This window comes from Cricetulus griseus, chromosome 9 (assembly GCF_003668045.3).
Source record: "Cricetulus griseus strain 17A/GY chromosome 9, alternate assembly CriGri-PICRH-1.0, whole genome shotgun sequence".
Lineage (NCBI taxonomy): Eukaryota > Metazoa > Chordata > Mammalia > Rodentia > Cricetidae > Cricetulus > Cricetulus griseus.
Genome location: NC_048602.1, coordinates 28,267,923 through 28,283,751, shown reverse-complemented (window position 1 = coordinate 28,283,751; position 15,829 = coordinate 28,267,923). Strand labels below are relative to the sequence as shown.

General features: G+C 62.0%; 2 protein-coding genes across 7 annotated transcripts; both read left to right on the top strand.

Annotated features, from left to right (window-relative positions):
- Positions 1 to 25: 25 nt before the first annotated feature.
- Positions 26 to 10,927, top strand: LOC113837295 (myotonin-protein kinase). Of its 6 annotated transcripts, none has more exons than XM_027430947.2 (15): positions 1,148 to 1,307; positions 3,060 to 3,151; positions 3,427 to 3,510; positions 3,586 to 3,681; positions 3,940 to 4,088; positions 4,259 to 4,352; positions 4,553 to 4,759; positions 5,074 to 5,337; positions 5,999 to 6,084; positions 8,348 to 8,459; positions 9,136 to 9,293; positions 9,373 to 9,527; positions 9,630 to 9,676; positions 9,963 to 10,048; positions 10,377 to 10,927. In XM_027430947.2, exons 1-15 carry the CDS (start codon positions 1,148 to 1,150, stop codon positions 10,522 to 10,524), a joined length of 1,938 nt encoding a protein of 645 aa, XP_027286748.1. In that variant the 3' UTR covers positions 10,525 to 10,927. The 6 variants fall into 6 exon arrangements, with proteins under 6 accessions (XP_035305252.1, XP_027286745.1, XP_027286748.1 ...); XM_027430948.2 differs by having other exon boundaries at positions 9,959 to 10,048; XM_035449361.1 differs by having other exon boundaries at positions 26 to 1,307; positions 5,074 to 5,322; positions 9,373 to 9,676; positions 9,959 to 10,048.
- Positions 10,928 to 11,945: 1,018 nt separating this feature from the next.
- Positions 11,946 to 15,723, top strand: Six5 (SIX homeobox 5). The gene is given in 4 exon segments (XM_027430943.2): positions 11,946 to 12,155; positions 12,158 to 12,845; positions 13,610 to 14,415; positions 14,535 to 15,723. Coding segments are annotated over 4 exon segments (2,199 nt in total). The 5' UTR covers positions 11,946 to 12,040; the 3' UTR covers positions 15,125 to 15,723.
- Positions 15,724 to 15,829: the final 106 nt, after the last annotated feature.

Sequence of the window (15,829 nt, the reverse complement as noted above, 5' to 3'; positions counted from 1 at the left end):
TGGGGCATGTGTATGTGTGTGTGTGTGGGGGGGGGGGGGGGGGCTGTGTTCTCACCAAAGGAAGGCCAATCCCCGCACCCACCCTTAGCCCTGAGCAGAGCCCCCTGGACCCCCAGAGTCAAGAGCCTGAGGTGGCCCCTTCTTGCTACCTTGGGATGGGGGTGGGGGGTGTTTGAAACTTATTTTGAAGTGTCAGTTCTATCCAAGTGTGCTCTTCTGGGAGGAGTGGACACTGCCTGGAATTGAGCCGCACCTCCTCTTCTTGACACGCTTTGCACCCTGGTGCCCCTGGCCCATGCAGTGCCAGCTGGAGGCCGTGATTTCCTCCCCAGAGAACTGGCCACCCTAGAAAGACGCTAACATGTCTCCTGGCTGGCTGTCCAGGTGGCTCCGCCCCCAACCCCCAAAATGTTTCTGTCTCTAATCCTAGCCCAGGCAGGAATGTGGCTGCTCCGGCCTGTGGCCAAGAAGCTATTTCGGGGTCTCTCTCACTTGGGGAGGGCCTGGCTCCACCGCTTGCCTCCCCCAGGCTTGGGCCAGCAGGTCACCCCTGGCCCTGGCGGCTGGATAAGTTCCCTCCTGATCTCCCTTCCACCTCCTGCCAAAAAAGGGGGGGCGTGTAATACAGCAGGCACAGGGACTAAATTTAACTGTCCCAAAGTCGGAATCCATTGCTGAGTCACGAAGACGCTGCCCCTGGCCTCTGCCCCCCCCCCCAGCCCAGGCATCGGCCCCTTTCCCCACCCCTCCCAGCTCTGAGCTTAGACTGGCTTGTCTGAACACTGACCTCACCTGTAACTCCCTGTGCCCCACCCTCTTATGGGTAGGGGCTTCGGGTGTCTCTGGAGTACTACTCTGCCCCTTGACATTGGGCATTGAAGAGTTTTGGGGGGCCCTGAAAGAAGAGAGTTGGGGTGTTGGCTCAGGAGGGGTTAAAGCTGGGAGGCGGGAGGGGGGCTGGGCCAAGGGGTGGGGAAAAGAGGAGGAGGCCTCAGCCATAGAACTGGCCAGAGGGACCCAAGGGATAGTCAGGGACAGGCAGACATGCAGCCAGGGTTCTGGGGCCTGGACAGGGGCATTCAGGCCCCGTGACAGGAAGACCCCCGAGCTCCGGCCCGGGGAGGGGCCATGGTGCTGCCTGCCCAACATGTCAGCCGAGGTGCGGCTGAGGCAGCTCCAGCAGCTGGTGCTGGACCCCGGCTTCCTGGGGCTGGAGCCCCTGCTCGACCTTCTCCTGGGCGTCCACCAGGAGCTGGGTGCCTCCCACCTAGCCCAAGACAAGTATGTAGCCGACTTCTTGCAGTGGGGTGAGTATGGCCAGGAGGCCTGGGGTGGGGGGAAGGCCGAGGTGGCTCTACAGGGCAGGGATTGGCTGTGGAGGAGCAGGAGGGCCTGGAGAGGTCTGTGGGGACCCCAGCAGAGTTGAGGCCTTGATCCCAAGCTCCCCTGGTGGGGCAGACTGGGGTCAGTGGAGGCCAGCCATGACTCAGCCAGTGCAGGCTGGGGTGGGCACAGCCTGCTGCCTTCTCAGCACCCACACGGGCCTGGCAGCTTTCCCCTTCTAGGACCCTCACCCTCCAAAAGGAGCTTTGCAGCCCTCCCTGGTTTCTCTGAGTGGGGAGGGCAGCGTGGGGCAGCTGCCAGGGTGCGGCCCGTGGGCAGGTGTTTGGCGTCTGCCTCCCCAGCTGCCCTGACAGGTGTCCAGGAGCTGTGAGGGCATCGTGACTCACAGAGGCCGGCAGACAGGCGCCACCCAGCACCCCTCTGTCCCCCCAAATTAAGGAGGAACAAGCTTCTGAGCATGCCCTTCCGTAGCATCTTGGTCCCTCCTAGACCGTGTGGCCCAGCTTTGGGGATCCCATTTGGCTTCCTACCTGCTTTCATGGTCCTAGCTCAAGGCCTCTAGCTCCCCTGCTGACTTCAATGCCCTTCTCCAAAGGTCTTCTGAGGCCTAGTGGGTGGGCCTGGACCTTACCTGCCCCGGGCCCACATGCAGCCAAAGCTTGGGCTAACCCCAGCTTCCTCAAAAATAACAACTGTGTTGTTGCTCTGTGCCTGTCATTGAGGGTCCCCCATTCTTGGTCCTTGGTCCTCGGCCTGTATGTCCTGCTCACTGTCCCCTCTTCCCCCATTTCACAGATGGAAAGGTGGAGGCCATGGGCTAGGCCACTAAGGCTTTGGGGGGACCTTTCTCCTCTGCAGCCCTCAGTGACTCTTCCAACCTTCCTTTTGCAGAGGATGGGGCTGGGCGGGCAGGGTAAACTGAGAGCTGGGGTGGGGGTGGGGGGTCTGGCCCTCTAGGAAGGAGCAGTCCTTTTGTGGCCTGAGCAGCATCCCGTGGGCCCCTCCCCTGCCAGGCCCGGGCGGGGGAGGGGGCCTGGGTTCCCGCTGCCTTAAAAGGGCTCAATGCTTTGGCTCTCTCCTCCCCCCACCCCAGCCTTGGCCCTGGCTGTGTCTTCTCTGGCGGCCCTTTCCTCGAGCCCCTGTCTTCTCCAGGACCTCCATATTATTCCATATTATTCCCAGTCCTGACTGCTAACCCAAGGGAGGCCTGGCCTCCCTCTGCCCCCTGCCTCCGAGGCGCCAGCCCTGACCTGGCTGCCCTCGCCTGCTGGCTCAGGAAGGCTCTCCCGCCCCCTTTGGAGGCCGAGCAGGCCTCCAGTGTCCAGGATGCTGGTGGGCTGTGCCACCCCCGCCCCTCCAGGTCCCACACTCAGTGCTAACCACGTGCAGTCCTCTCGCCGCCTGTGCTGGACACCGCTGGCTTTTGATGCTAAGGCTCAAGACATTAAACGAGTCTCTGAGGGGACCTGACCGAGCACCCAAATCTTACGCTCGGGCTTCTCCCTCGTTTCCCTCCCTCTGCTGCCCCCCTTTCGGCCATGCAGCCCCGTGCAGTCAGTCAGTTCTGGGTCCCCCAACCATCACAGAGGTTTTGGAAGCAGAATCCTAAAGTCACCCTAAGGGGCAGAGGGCAGAGGAGACTGAGGGCGGCGCCCTGGCCTCTAGTGTCCTGGTGACCTCTGGCTTTTCCTACCCCCACCCCCACCCCCACCCAGTGGAGCCCATTGCAGCAAGGCTTAAGGAGGTCCGGCTGCAGAGGGATGACTTTGAGATTCTGAAGGTGATTGGGCGCGGGGCATTCAGTGAGGTGAGTCTTGAGGGGCCTGGGAGCCCAACTTTCCTTGGGGTGGGTGGGGCTTAGCAGCTGGGGCAGAGCCTTAAAAATTGATGAATGAGCTTGAACCTAAGGCTGGGGGGGGGAGGAGGCGGGGCTGGGGGGGCGCCAGTGGGTGTTGTGTGAGCGGGGGCGTGGCTAAGGCTGGGTGGAGATAAGGGTGGAGCCCTGTCTGGGTGAGCCTTGCTGTTTTCCCTGCCATCTCTAACGTCAACCCCTGTCACCCCCGTTTCCATTTCCGCCTTTAGGTAGCGGTGGTGAAGATGAAGCAGACGGGCCAGGTGTACGCCATGAAGATTATGAATAAGTGGGACATGCTGAAGAGAGGCGAGGTGAGGGCCAGGCCTGGGGGAGGTGCCCCCGTCTCTGCAGCTCATCTCGGCCAGCGTCTCTCTCCTGGCTCGCAGGTGTCGTGCTTCCGGGAAGAAAGGGATGTCTTGGTGAAAGGGGACCGGCGCTGGGTCACGCAGCTGCACTTCGCCTTCCAGGATGAGAACTACCTGGTGAGCTCTGGGCGGGGTGACCGCCTCAAGTCGAGAAAGCTGGCGTAGGGAGCAGCAGCGTAGGCTGGGGGCGGGGTGAGATTATGTGAGTGAGTGATGCCTAGAGGAGGGCCCCTCCTGGAGAACGGAGGTGATGTCTGGTTTGGCCTTTGGATCTCTGGGGCACTCTCTCTCACCCTGGAGAGCTCTATGCTTGGGGACGGGGTGTCTTTGGGAGTCTTGGGGGCTACCGACCCCCTGTGACACGCCCGCTCCCAGTACCTGGTCATGGAATACTACGTGGGCGGGGACCTGCTAACGCTGCTGAGCAAGTTTGGGGAGCGGATCCCCGCCGAGATGGCGCGCTTCTACCTGGCCGAGATTGTCATGGCCATAGACTCGGTGCACCGGCTGGGCTACGTGCACAGGTGGGCGTGGCGGGGCCCTTGGAGGGTTAGCAGAGTTTGTGTGGGAAGGAAGGGTACCTTAAGGTTGGATCCCATTGGGGGCAGAAATGGGGTCTAGAACTATAGAATCCCTGCTGGGGTGGGATCCAGGAGGTTAGTCTTTGAAGCGCCCATCCCTCTTCTGTGTGCAGGGACATCAAGCCAGATAACATTCTGCTGGACCGGTGTGGGCACATCCGCCTGGCGGACTTCGGCTCCTGCCTCAAACTGCAGCCAGACGGAATGGTACAGTGGGAAGGGCCTGGCGAAACCCTTCGCCACCAGTCAGGGACCACAAGGTGCAGGGGGCGGGGCTGGGTGAAGAGCAGAGCTTGGGGAGGGCCGGGCTGGAGGTAGAGCAAGAAAGGAGCTTGGCTGGGGCTGTCCCGTGCTCCAGGTTGGACAGTCAGGGGAAGGGCCTAAGCGTGCAGGTCTGGTTGGCACAGGTGAGGTCGCTGGTGGCTGTGGGCACCCCGGACTACCTGTCTCCTGAGATTCTGCAGGCTGTGGGCGGAGGGCCTGGGGCAGGCAGCTACGGGCCTGAATGTGACTGGTGGGCACTGGGCGTGTTCGCCTATGAAATGTTCTACGGGCAGACACCCTTCTACGCTGACTCCACAGCCGAGACGTATGCCAAGATTGTCCATTACAAGGTGAGCACAGATGCCACGCACGGTGCCTGGTTTGGTGGCACATGCTCCCAGGCTGACGTTTTCTTTTTAAGGTATTTATATATACGTGTGTATAAGTGTTTTAGCTGCGTGTATGTCTGTGTACTAAGTAAGGGCCCATGAAAGTCACAGGGCATGTCATTCCCTGGAAATGGAGACACACTTGTGAGCTGCCACCCACGTGGGTGCTGAGAAGTAGAACCCCGAGTCCTCTGCAAGAGCAGCCAGTGCTCTTAACCCCTGAGCGAGCTCTGCAGCCCGGAGCTGACCCTCACTTTCCTCTGCTTTCTGAACAGGAGCACTTGTCTCTGCCTCTGGCAGACACAGGTGTCCCTGAGGAAGCTCAAGATCTCATCCGGGGGCTGCTGTGCCCAGCTGAGATAAGGCTAGGCCGAGGTGGGGCAGGTGATTTCCAGAAGCATCCGTTCTTCTGTGGCCTTGATTGGGAGGGCCTGCGAGACAGTGTGCCCCCCTTTACACCAGACTTCGAGGGTGCCACGGACACCTGCAACTTCGATGTTGTGGAGGACCGGCTCACTGCCATGGTGAGCGGGGGCGGGGTACGTACCTGCGGCTCCTGAGCGGTTGAGGGGACCCCCCCAACCAGCTTCCATAAAAACTGGGGTGATTGGCTAAGTGTGACAGTACACATTTATTCCCGGGGCTTCAGAGGCAGAGGGAGGTGGATATCTGGTGAATAAAGGCCAGCCTGGTCTCCAGAGTGAGTGCCAGGCCAGTCAGGGCTACACAGAGAAACCCTGTCCTTAAAAAAACATCAAAAAAAGAAAAGAAAGAAAAATGAAAAACATGGGATGATGACCTTCTTGGATCCCAAATTATTTTCCTTGAGCACTGCTATGTACCCACTCAGGCTTGAGGACACACCAGGTGACCAGTTCTCAAGACCTGGTCTCACTGTTAGCAAGGCTAAAATAGACCCAGCCTGGAAGGTGCTGGGGGGTTCTTGAAGGAGACTGAGCTGAGGCCCAGAAGGATGCCGGGTGAGGCAGGAGGTCCTCTGTCAGGCTAGTGCTCTTTTTAACAAGCTCTAGGTCCTGCCTTGGCCCGCTTGCAGTACAGAAAAGTGTGGTGTGGGCCGGGCCCCAACAAGACACACGAGAAGATGGGGTTGGTTTAGTGGGGCCAGTTATGCTATCATCAGAGAGGGATGAGGAGCCATCCCTGAAAACCGCTGGCCACAGCCCTGCACCTCTTCCATAGGAGACACTGTCGGACATGCAGGGAGACATGCCACTTGGGGTCCACCTGCCTTTCGTGGGTTACTCCTACTCCTGCATGGCCCCCAGGTAAGCGCGATTGCCCACTGGCTGCTGTGCATATGCAGGCTCACCTCAGGCAGCCAGTTCAAAGGGTCATTCTCGGTACCAGGGATTCTTGGGAACTGTCTTAGCTAGGGTTTCTGTTGCTGTAATGAAACACTGTGATCAAGAGCAGGTTGGGGAGGAAAGGGTTTATTTGGCTCACACTTCCATATCATAGTCCATTGTTGTAGGAAGTCAGGACAGGAAGTCAAAATAGGGCAGGAACCTGGAGGCTGGAGCTGATGCAGAGGCCTTGGAGGGTGCTGCTTACTGGCTTGCTCTCATGGCCTACTCAGCCCAGTGATAGCTCCACCAACAATGGGCTGAGCCTCTCCCATCAATCACTAATTAAGAAAATGCCCTAGAGGCTTGCCTGAAACTGAATGCTTTTTAGTTTGTTGGGTTTTTTGCTGCTTTTAGGTTATTGTTTTTTTGCTTTGTTTTGTTGAGACAGGGTTTCCTCTGTGTAGCCCTGGCTGCCCTGGAACTCACTCTGTAGACCAGGCTGGACTTGAACTCACAGAGATCCCCCTGTCTCTGCCTTCTGAGTGCTGGAATTAAAGGTGTGCACCACCACCACCAGGCTTAGGGAGTATTTTCTTAATTGAGGCTCCCTTCTCTTTGATGACTCCAGCTTGTATCAGGTTGACATAAGACTATTCTGCACAGGAACACATACGCAGTTTCTTTGTTTTGTTTGGCTTTTTTGAGACTGGGTCTTTCTCTTCTGTAGCTCTGGCTTTCCTGGCCATGTGTTCTTAGACAGTTTTCAGTTCAGTTGTGTAACCCAAGAGTCTTCCAGACTCTCCCAAGCTATTGACTTTTATGCTTCTAGGACATGCCGTAGGACCCAGGCTCTTAGGAAACAGGCGTAGAATCTGACAGTTTATTTTAAGAACATGAACTCGTAACACGTTGTTGGAGCAAGTAACAATAAAACAACTTTTCGGTTTTTAAGGCTTTTTTGGTCTTGTTTTGTGAGGCAGGATGGCTTTCACAGCCTTAGAGTGCTGTGATCATGGGCATGTACCACCATGCCCGGTCAGTAAAGCCTTTTGAAAGCATCCATTATTTATGCTGGGTGTGGTGGCACAAACCTGTAATCCCAGCTCTTAGAGGGTAGAGGCAGGAGGATCAGAAGTTCAAGACCATCCTGGGCTATACAGTGTGTCTAAGACCAACCTGGGCTACAAGAGACTCTGTCTCAAGAAACAAAAGATAAGACAACATCCACTATTGCTAGGCAGGATGGCTACCATCAAGGAGGCCAGCCTGGGCTAAAGAGTGAGAAATTGTCTCAGAACACCAAAAATAATTAAATTCCTTATTGGTCAGGCATGTGGTAGCACACACCTGCAGTCCCAGTACTGGGGGAGTGGAGATAGGAGGGTCACAAGTTCAAGGCCTGCTTTGGTCTAAAAAAAAAAAAGGAAAGAAATTAAGTGCTTCCTGGGCTTCAAAAAGTTGATAGAGCCCTTGCTAACACGCAGAGGGTCCTGGGCTTTGGCCTCAGCACTGTGTAAACTATACATGGTGGCTCACACCTGTCATCCCAGCACTGGGGACGTGATGACAAGAAGATCAAAAATGCAGTTGTCATTGGCTGTAGCAAGTCCCAGGCGAGCCTACATGAACTCTTGTCTCAAAGGAAAGACAAGGATTTAAAAAAGTACTAAAGGCACTAATAATAAACTTAAAGAAAAAAAAGCCTATCCTGGCATGCTGTACACCTTCAATCCCAACACCAGGGAGGCAGAGACAGGCGGGCAATCTGAATTTCAAGGTCAGCCTGGTCTACAGACTAAGTTCCAGGATGGCCAGGGCTACTCAGAGAAACCCTGTCTCAACAATCAAGAGAACGTGTGTGAGGTCCTCGGCTTAATCTCCATGGCCACAAAATGATGCAATGAATAGATAGATAGTGGCCTGTTTATTTTCAGAGGAAGTTTGTCCAGGTGCCCACCATCAGGCTTGTCCCAGACTGGGAAAGTTAAATGTCAGGACAGCTTATGTCCTGATCCCTAAGCAGCATCCCCTCCCATCCCATGCTAGTTAGAACACACTGGGACACCGCCCACCCTCCGTAGAGCCATGCTGCTGGCAGCAGGGGCTTTGCTAGGCACGGGAGGGGCTGTCAACCAGCCCAGGCAATCTGCTGTCTTCACTCTGCTCCTCCTTGAGCCAGCGCCTGGTGCCTAAAGGCTAGGGAGCCGCAGATCCCTGTTTGGTAGCTTCTTCCTCTTCTCAGGGACACTGAGGTCCCAGACCCCACCCCTATGGAACTGGAGGCCCTGCAGTTGCCTGAGGCAGACTTGCAAGTGCTCAGCTTGGAGCCCCCAGTGTCCCCACCGGATCAGGTGGTGAGTATTCAATGGAGAGGACTGACCAGCGCCAGCAGAGAGAAGGGCAGAGCCTGCTGGGTGGGTGGCCTGCGGTTTGCAGGACAGTGCAGTCACGGCTGTTGGCTGTTGGGCTGCTGCTTCAGTGAGGCCCTGTAGTCCCAGCTACTCGGGAAGAACAGGCAGAAGGAGCCCAACGTCAAGGCTGGGGTTATGTAATAAGACCCTGATTGCGAGTAAAAAAAATAACAAAGGGAAGTAGGAAGCACACCGCTCAGAGGTAGATGCCCTCCTGGCACGGGTGTGGGGTCCAACAGCAGCACCAGCCAGGGCTGGGAGGGCGGGGCTGCTGGCCACCTGGCAGAGGCTGAGTGGGGGTGTGGTCCTTGTCAGTTGGAAGAACAAGGTCAGAACCCACCAGGCGGGATGCTGGCGCCTTAAAAATAAGCTACAGGTGGGTGGGTGGCCTTGGAAGTTTGGGATGTTGTGGAGAACAGGCCAGACACAAACCGGGGCCACGTGTGGGTAAAGCCAGGTTTGCCTGAAGCACTGTGGAATTGGGAGGGATGCCAGCCCCCCAGTTCCTGCACTCACTGTCCCAGAAGCTACTAGGACACCAGAGACAAGGCCGGGGGAAGGGTGTGTGGGACTGAGCCCAGTGGCGGTCCCGAACTCCAAACTCCATCCCCACCTGCAGGCCCAAGTGGCCCAGCCAGCGGCTGCCCCCGCAGCAGAGGCAGAGACCGTGGTGACGCTGCGGGAGCTCCAGGAAGCCCTGGAGGAGGAGGTTCTCACCCGGCAGAGCCTGAGCCGCGAGCTGGAGGCCATCCGGACCGCCAACCAGAACTTCTCCAGGTCGGGGTCGGTGTGGGCTCCCGGCAGCCTTCTCAGCCCCGCGCCCTATGGGCTGCTTGACCTTCCTGTCTCCCTGCAGCCAGCTGCAGGAGGCCGAGGTCCGCAACCGAGACCTGGAGGCCCACGTGCGGCAGCTGCAGGAGCGGATGGAGATGCTGCAGGCCCCGGGAGCCGCAGGCGAGTCTCACCCGCCCCAGGCCAGCAGGGCACCGGGTGAAGATGGGGGCGCGCTGGGTGTGTGGACACTTGGGGCAGGGGAGGGGCCCAGGCTGGGGCACGCCGAGCCACCGCCCTCCTCCGCCCTCCACGCTCCATCCACCTCTCTTCTCCTTCCAGCTGTCATGGGGGTCCCCAGTCCCTGGGCCACGGATCCACCTTCCCATGTAAGACCCCCGTCTTCCCCGTCCCACTCGCACCTGCTCCCCACAGCCCAGCCCCCCCGTCCGCATTCAGGGCTCGCCCCCCTTGTGGGCTCCAAAGGAAGACGCCCTTCGCTCAGCCTGCATCTGCCAGTCCTCCCTCACTTCAGGCCCTTAGCCCAGTGCTCCCCAGAGGGACTTCCTAGGGTCCCGTTCCGGCCCTGACTCCCCGCACTGCCTCTTGCCCTGCTCCCGGCCCGGGCCGGGCTGGGCTCCGATCGGGTCACCTGTCCCTTCTCTCTCCAGCTAGATGGCCCCCCGGCCGTGGCTCTGGGCCAGTGCCCGCTGGTGGGGCCAGGCCCCGTGCACCGCCGTCACCTGCTGCTCCCTGCCAGGGTACGTCCCAAGCCCGCCCGCCCGCCCTCCCGTCACCGGCTTCCGCCTCGCTCCGTCCCCCGAGTGTCCCCACCGCTTCGCTGTGCCTCTGTGGCGCTCTGCCCACCGCGGGGACGGAGGGTGGTCGGGCGGCCAATCCACGCGGGCCGCTACGAAGTAGCCAATGAGGAGTTCCGACGGGGCGAGCTCAGGCTTGCGAGCTGACCCGCTGTGGCCGCGGGGATCCGGATGCCCCGCAGCCTGGGTTCTGGGCCCGTGTGTGGGGACCGGCCGGCCGGGCGGGCCGGGGGCCGTGGGGCGGGGGCTAACCCTGCCCTCTTGCCTGCAGGTCCCTAGGCCTGGCCTATCCGAGGCGCGTTGCCTGCTCCTGTTCGCCGCTGCTCTGGCTGCTGCCGCCACCCTGGGCTGCACCGGGCTGGTGGCCTGTATCCCGGTCTGGTGTTTCCCGGGAGCCGCCTGCGCCCCCTGAACCCTGAGCCTGCGGCCGCCGCCGGTCCTCCAGGCGCCCGCCCGCCCCGCTCCCCGCCGCCGCCCCGCTCCCCAGCTCTGCGAGCTCGGGTCCCGCCGGCTCCTGTCCTGTGATCCGGGCCCGCCCCCTGGCGGCCGGGGAGGGAGGAGCAGGGCCCGTGTGTGTGTCTATGCGCCCGGTTCCTGCAGGCCGGGCGGCGGCACCGCGGGGACACGGGCCGGCCGCTCTCCACTCAGCCCCGACGTGGACGGGCAAACTTCCCGGCCATCCGATGTCACGACTCACGCGACCAGCCACCGGTCATAGCCACCGATCCCTGCGCTTGAGCAAGCCCCTCGTCTCGGGGGCGCCCCGTGCCCGCCGCAGACGGCCAGCACGGCCTCTGGCTTCGGACGGACAGCTCCGCCGGGGGGGGGTGTCCCGCCACCCACCCCTCCCTCCCTCCCTCCCTCACAAACGCCGCCGCCGCCGGAGTCACGGCCGCGCCCCGCCCGCCCCGCCCCCCCAAGCGCGCGGGTATTTATTGACCTTGTCCTCTGGCTCACTGCTGACTCCGGGACCCACGTTTGGATGCACTGAGACTCAACATTCCTCGGTATTTATTGTCTGTCCCACCTCTGAACGCACCCCCGACCCCCGCCCCCGACCCCGACCCCCCGCGAATAAACGCTCTGTGGTCCCCCGAGCCGCTCGCGTCTGTGGTTGTGCAGCGAGGGACGAGCCGGGCAGGGGCGGCCAATGGCCGGCCCGCAGCGGGGCGCAAAGCCAGCCAATCGGCCGCGGGGCGGGCGGGCGGGGCGGCGCGCTCGGGCGCCCGGCCGGCCAGTAGGAGCGGAGCGCCGGGCCACCCGGGCCACCAACCCCCGCCCAGCTGTGACCCAGCTGTGCTACCCAAGCTGGGAAGGAAAGTAGGGGGCTGGGCCGGGCCCGCGGGGCGCCCGCCGCCCTCCTCCCACCACGCCTGCGCAGGCCACGCGCATCCGCTCCGGCACCGACGCTTCGGAAAAGTTGCCCAAAACTTTGTAGCGCGTTTCTCCCGCCCCTCCTCCTCCTCTCCCCCTCCTCCCCCTCGCCAGGCCCGCCCCTCCCTCTCCTCCCCTCCCCGCGGGGCCGGGAATTCCGAGGGGCGGAGCGGAGCGGAGCGCGGCGCGGAGATGGGGCAGGAGGGGGCCTTGAGAGGACCCGGGGGATCGAAACGGCTTCGCGCCCTTACCCTTCCCGGACGGCCCACTGCCTTCTCCGTTGCCCCGATGGGGAAACTGAGGCCCTGAGCCAGAGGCACACGCAGGGGGAGGCCGAGAGCGCGGCCAGAGGCGGAGGGAAAACAAAGACTCCCGCCCGACAGCCGGGGAGGGGGGCGGACACACAGCCACGGGGACAGACCGGAGTACAGAGCCTCGCCGAGCCTGGCCTTCGGGCCGGGAGGGGGCCTGAGGACCGCACGGGGAGCCGCGCGGGGGAGGGGGCTGGGGAAGCCCGCGGGAGGCGGCCGAGGAGGGAGGAACTTCCCAAAGTTGCCAAACATGGCTACCTCGCCTGCCGAGCCGAGCGCGGGGCCGGCGGCCGGGGGGGAGGCGGCGGCGGCGACCGAGGAGGAGGAGGAGGAAGCGCGCCAGCTTCTGCAGACTCTGCAGGCGGCCGAGGGGAGGCGGCGGCGGCGGCCGGGGCGGGGGAGGCCGCGACGGCGGCTGCGGCGGCGGCGGAGGAGGAGGATTCGGGGTCCCCGAGCGGCCCGGGGTCTCCCCCCGAGACCGCGGCCGAGGCGCCCACGGGCCTCCGCTTCTCGCCCGAGCAGGTGGCGTGCGTGTGCGAGGCGCTGCTGCAAGCTGGCCACGCCGGCCGCTTGAGCCGCTTCCTGGGCGCGCTGCCCCCGGCCGAGCGCCTACGTGGCAGCGACCCGGTGCTGCGCGCGAGGGCCCTAGTGGCCTTCCAGCGGGGCGAATACGCCGAGCTCTACCGGCTCCTCGAGAGCCGCCCTTTCCCCGCCGCCCACCACGCCTTCCTGCAGGACCTCTACCTGCGTGCGCGCTACCACGAGGCCGAGCGGGCCCGCGGCCGTGCGCTGGGCGCGGTGGACAAATACCGGCTGCGCAAGAAGTTCCCTCTGCCCAAGACCATCTGGGACGGCGAGGAGACCGTCTACTGCTTCAAGGAGCGCTCGCGCGCGGCGCTCAAGGCCTGCTACCGCGGCAACCGCTATCCCACGCCGGACGAGAAGCGCCGCCTGGCCACGCTCACCGGCCTCTCGCTCACACAGGTCAGCAACTGGTTCAAGAACCGGCGACAGCGCGACCGGACTGGGACCGGCGGCGGAGCGCCCTGCAAAAGGTGAGGGGACCGGCCCTCCTCTCGGTTCCCGCTAAAGTCTGCGCGCCTGACCCTGGGTGGCCCTCGGCGTTGGCGAGCGCACGGCTGGGCTGAGCACCCCCTGGCTTCTCTGGGCATCGCTGCCCGCGGGCACAGGTTCTGGCCGCGGTCCCCAGGTTGGGACTGCAGTGCAGGGGGCAGTGACAAAAGGGGGGAGGGCTTTGGAGGGGTGGCGGCAAGGGGAAGGGGGCCTTTGTCTAAGGCACCTCGGGTGGGGACCGCTCCCGCCTGGCCTCTCGGTGACCATTACTTACTTACGCCCCCTCCCACGCCCCCTCTGGCCCAAACAGCGTGGTCTGTTGCCTGTCTTTGTTGTGAAACGTGAACCTTCTCCGGCTCCGGTTTCCCTTGTAACCCTAACCCTTCCCCTCCCACCCCAGCGCCAGGCCTCCAGCTCTGGTCCCTGACGCCCCGGGGGAGGGACGGGGAAGAACTGGAGGAAAGGCTGCTGCCTCACTCCACAGCCACGCGCCTGCTGACCCAGGGGACTTGGGGCAGCCTGGGTGCTCGGCTGCAGGCCAGGGCAACGGGAAAGCTTCCCTCCGGCTTAGCATTCCCGCCGTGCTGTCAACCCCAGCAGGGCTGCTGGAGGTTCCGGGGTCGGTGCGTGCGTGTGTGCGTGCGGGGCTGCTGAAGGGCTCAAATAGTTAACGGGAGCTTGGGTCGCCTCTGCCTCTAGGGCGGTGCAGTCTTCAGGCCTGAGACTTAACCCTTTTTCCTGCCAGCGAGTCCGATGGGAACCCCACTACTGAAGATGAGTCCAGCCGAAGCCCCGAGGACCTGGAGAGGGGTGTGGCCCCCGTGGCTGCTGAGGCCCCCGCCCAGAGTTCTCTCTTCCTAGCGGGGGCCACCCCTCCTGCGACGTGCCCCGCCTCCTCCTCCATCCTAGTGAACGGGAGCTTCCTGGCAGCCGGCAGCCCCCCAGCAGTGCTCCTCAATGGCAGCCCGGTCCTCATCAACAGCTTGGCCCTAGGAGAGGCCTCCAGTCTGGGGCCCCTGCTGCTCACAGGAGGCGGGGGTGCTCCTCCGCCACAACCCAGCCCCCAGGGCACCAGTGAGGCCAAGACTTCCCTGGTCCTGGACCCTCAGACAGGAGAGGTTCGGTTGGAGGAGACTCCCCCTGAGGCTCCCGAGACCAAAGGGGTTCAGGGGGCTGTTCCTGGGGCAGCTGGAGAGGAAGTCCCGGGGACCCTGCCCCAAGTAGTCCCTGGTCCCCTGCCCGCCTCCACCTTCTCTCTGGCCCCGGGAGCTGTGCCCTCTGTGGCCGCCGCTCCTCAGGTCGTGCCACTCTCCCCCTCTTCTGGGTACCCAACAGGCCTGAGCCCCACCTCCCCACTGCTGAACTTGCCCCAGGTGGTGCCCTCCTCCCAGGTGGTGACCCTGCCTCAGGCTGTGGGGCCCCTCCAGCTGTTGGCAGCTGGGCCAGGCAGCCCTGTGAAGGTGGCAGCTACAGCGGGGCCTGGCAATGTGCACCTGATAAACTCTGGTGTGGGAGTGACCGCACTGCAACTTCCCTCGGCCACCACCCCAGGTACCCCTCCTGCTTTACTCGGGTGGCAGGTGTCTTGCCCTGGGAGCGGCTCTTGGGTGAAGCCTTTTGGTACTTCTGTCTGGCCGCCAGCATCTCCCCTCCATCCCTTGTCTCCACAGGGAACTTCCTCCTGGCCAACCCTGTGTCTGGCAGCCCCATTGTCACTGGGGTCGCTGTGCAGCAGGGCAAGATCATCCTCACAGCCTCCTTTCCCACCAGCGTGCTCGTCTCCCAGGTCCTGCCTCCTGCCCCCAGCCTAGCCCTGCCCCTCAAGCAAGAGCCCCCCATCACAGTGCCCGAAGGAGCCCTCCCTGTGACCCCTAGCCCCGCCCTCCCAGAGGGCCACACTCTGGGGCCCATCTCTACTCAGCCATTGCCACCTGCTCCTGCTGTCACCTCTGCCACCAGCCTGCCTTTCTCCCCGGACTCCTCTGGCCTGCTGCCCAGCTTCCCAGCACCCCTGCCTGAGGGGCTGATGCTGTCACCTGCAGCTGTGCCAGTCTGGCCAGCAGGGCTGGAACTGAGCACAGGGGTTGAGGGGCTGGGGACACAGGCCACCCACACTGTGCTGAGACTGCCAGACCCTGACCCCCAGGGGCTGCTCCTGGGGGCCCCAGCAGGGACTGAGGTTGATGAGGGGCTAGAGGCCGAGGCCAAGGTCCTGACACAGCTGCAGTCAGTGCCTGTAGAGGAGCCCTTGGAACTGTGACTGCCTGGACTCGTCACCTCTCCTGACAGTGGTGCTCAAGGATCTAGGACAGGAGGAGCCCTCAGTAAGGTGGCTGCAGTCTGAAGGTCCCACACTACAACCCTAACCCTGAACAAGCTGCAAGCCCTGGAGAAGCCAGAGGAACCGCCCCAGTCAGGGCATATCCTTTTCCTGATGGAAGAAGTCTCTTGTTACAGCCCTTTCTGTGCTCTGCCTGCCCAGTGCACGGGCCACTACGAGTCCTTCTCTACCTGGTCCTAGTTGAGGAAGGCCTTGCCAAGTGGCTGACTTCTAGCTGGTTCCCTCACCATAACACTATTAATAGGCCCACTGATAGCCAGTGTTCCCAGAACTGCCTGAATCCCAGGGATGAGGGACCAGAGTGTGACCCGGAGAGCCCTTCCTGGTGAGGAGGGTTTGATGGGTGCACAGGGCCCTTCCCTACTTCCCTGGACTTGAGCCCCAGGATCCAGCCCCAGACCAAAGATTTCCTGTTCCTTGGGGCAATCCTGGCCCCTTTGTCTAGTTTGTATCGTAAATCTTTATTTTTCTAGGACATGTTATGCCTCCATTTCAATTAAAGTCAAGTTAACAGACAACATTGGGGTAAGGGTCACCTGCCAAACAGCCGGCCCAAGACAACACCAAGCCTAAGGCTGTGGCTGACTTTTTGTTTGGGTTCTTTTTGAGATGGGGGTCATGTTC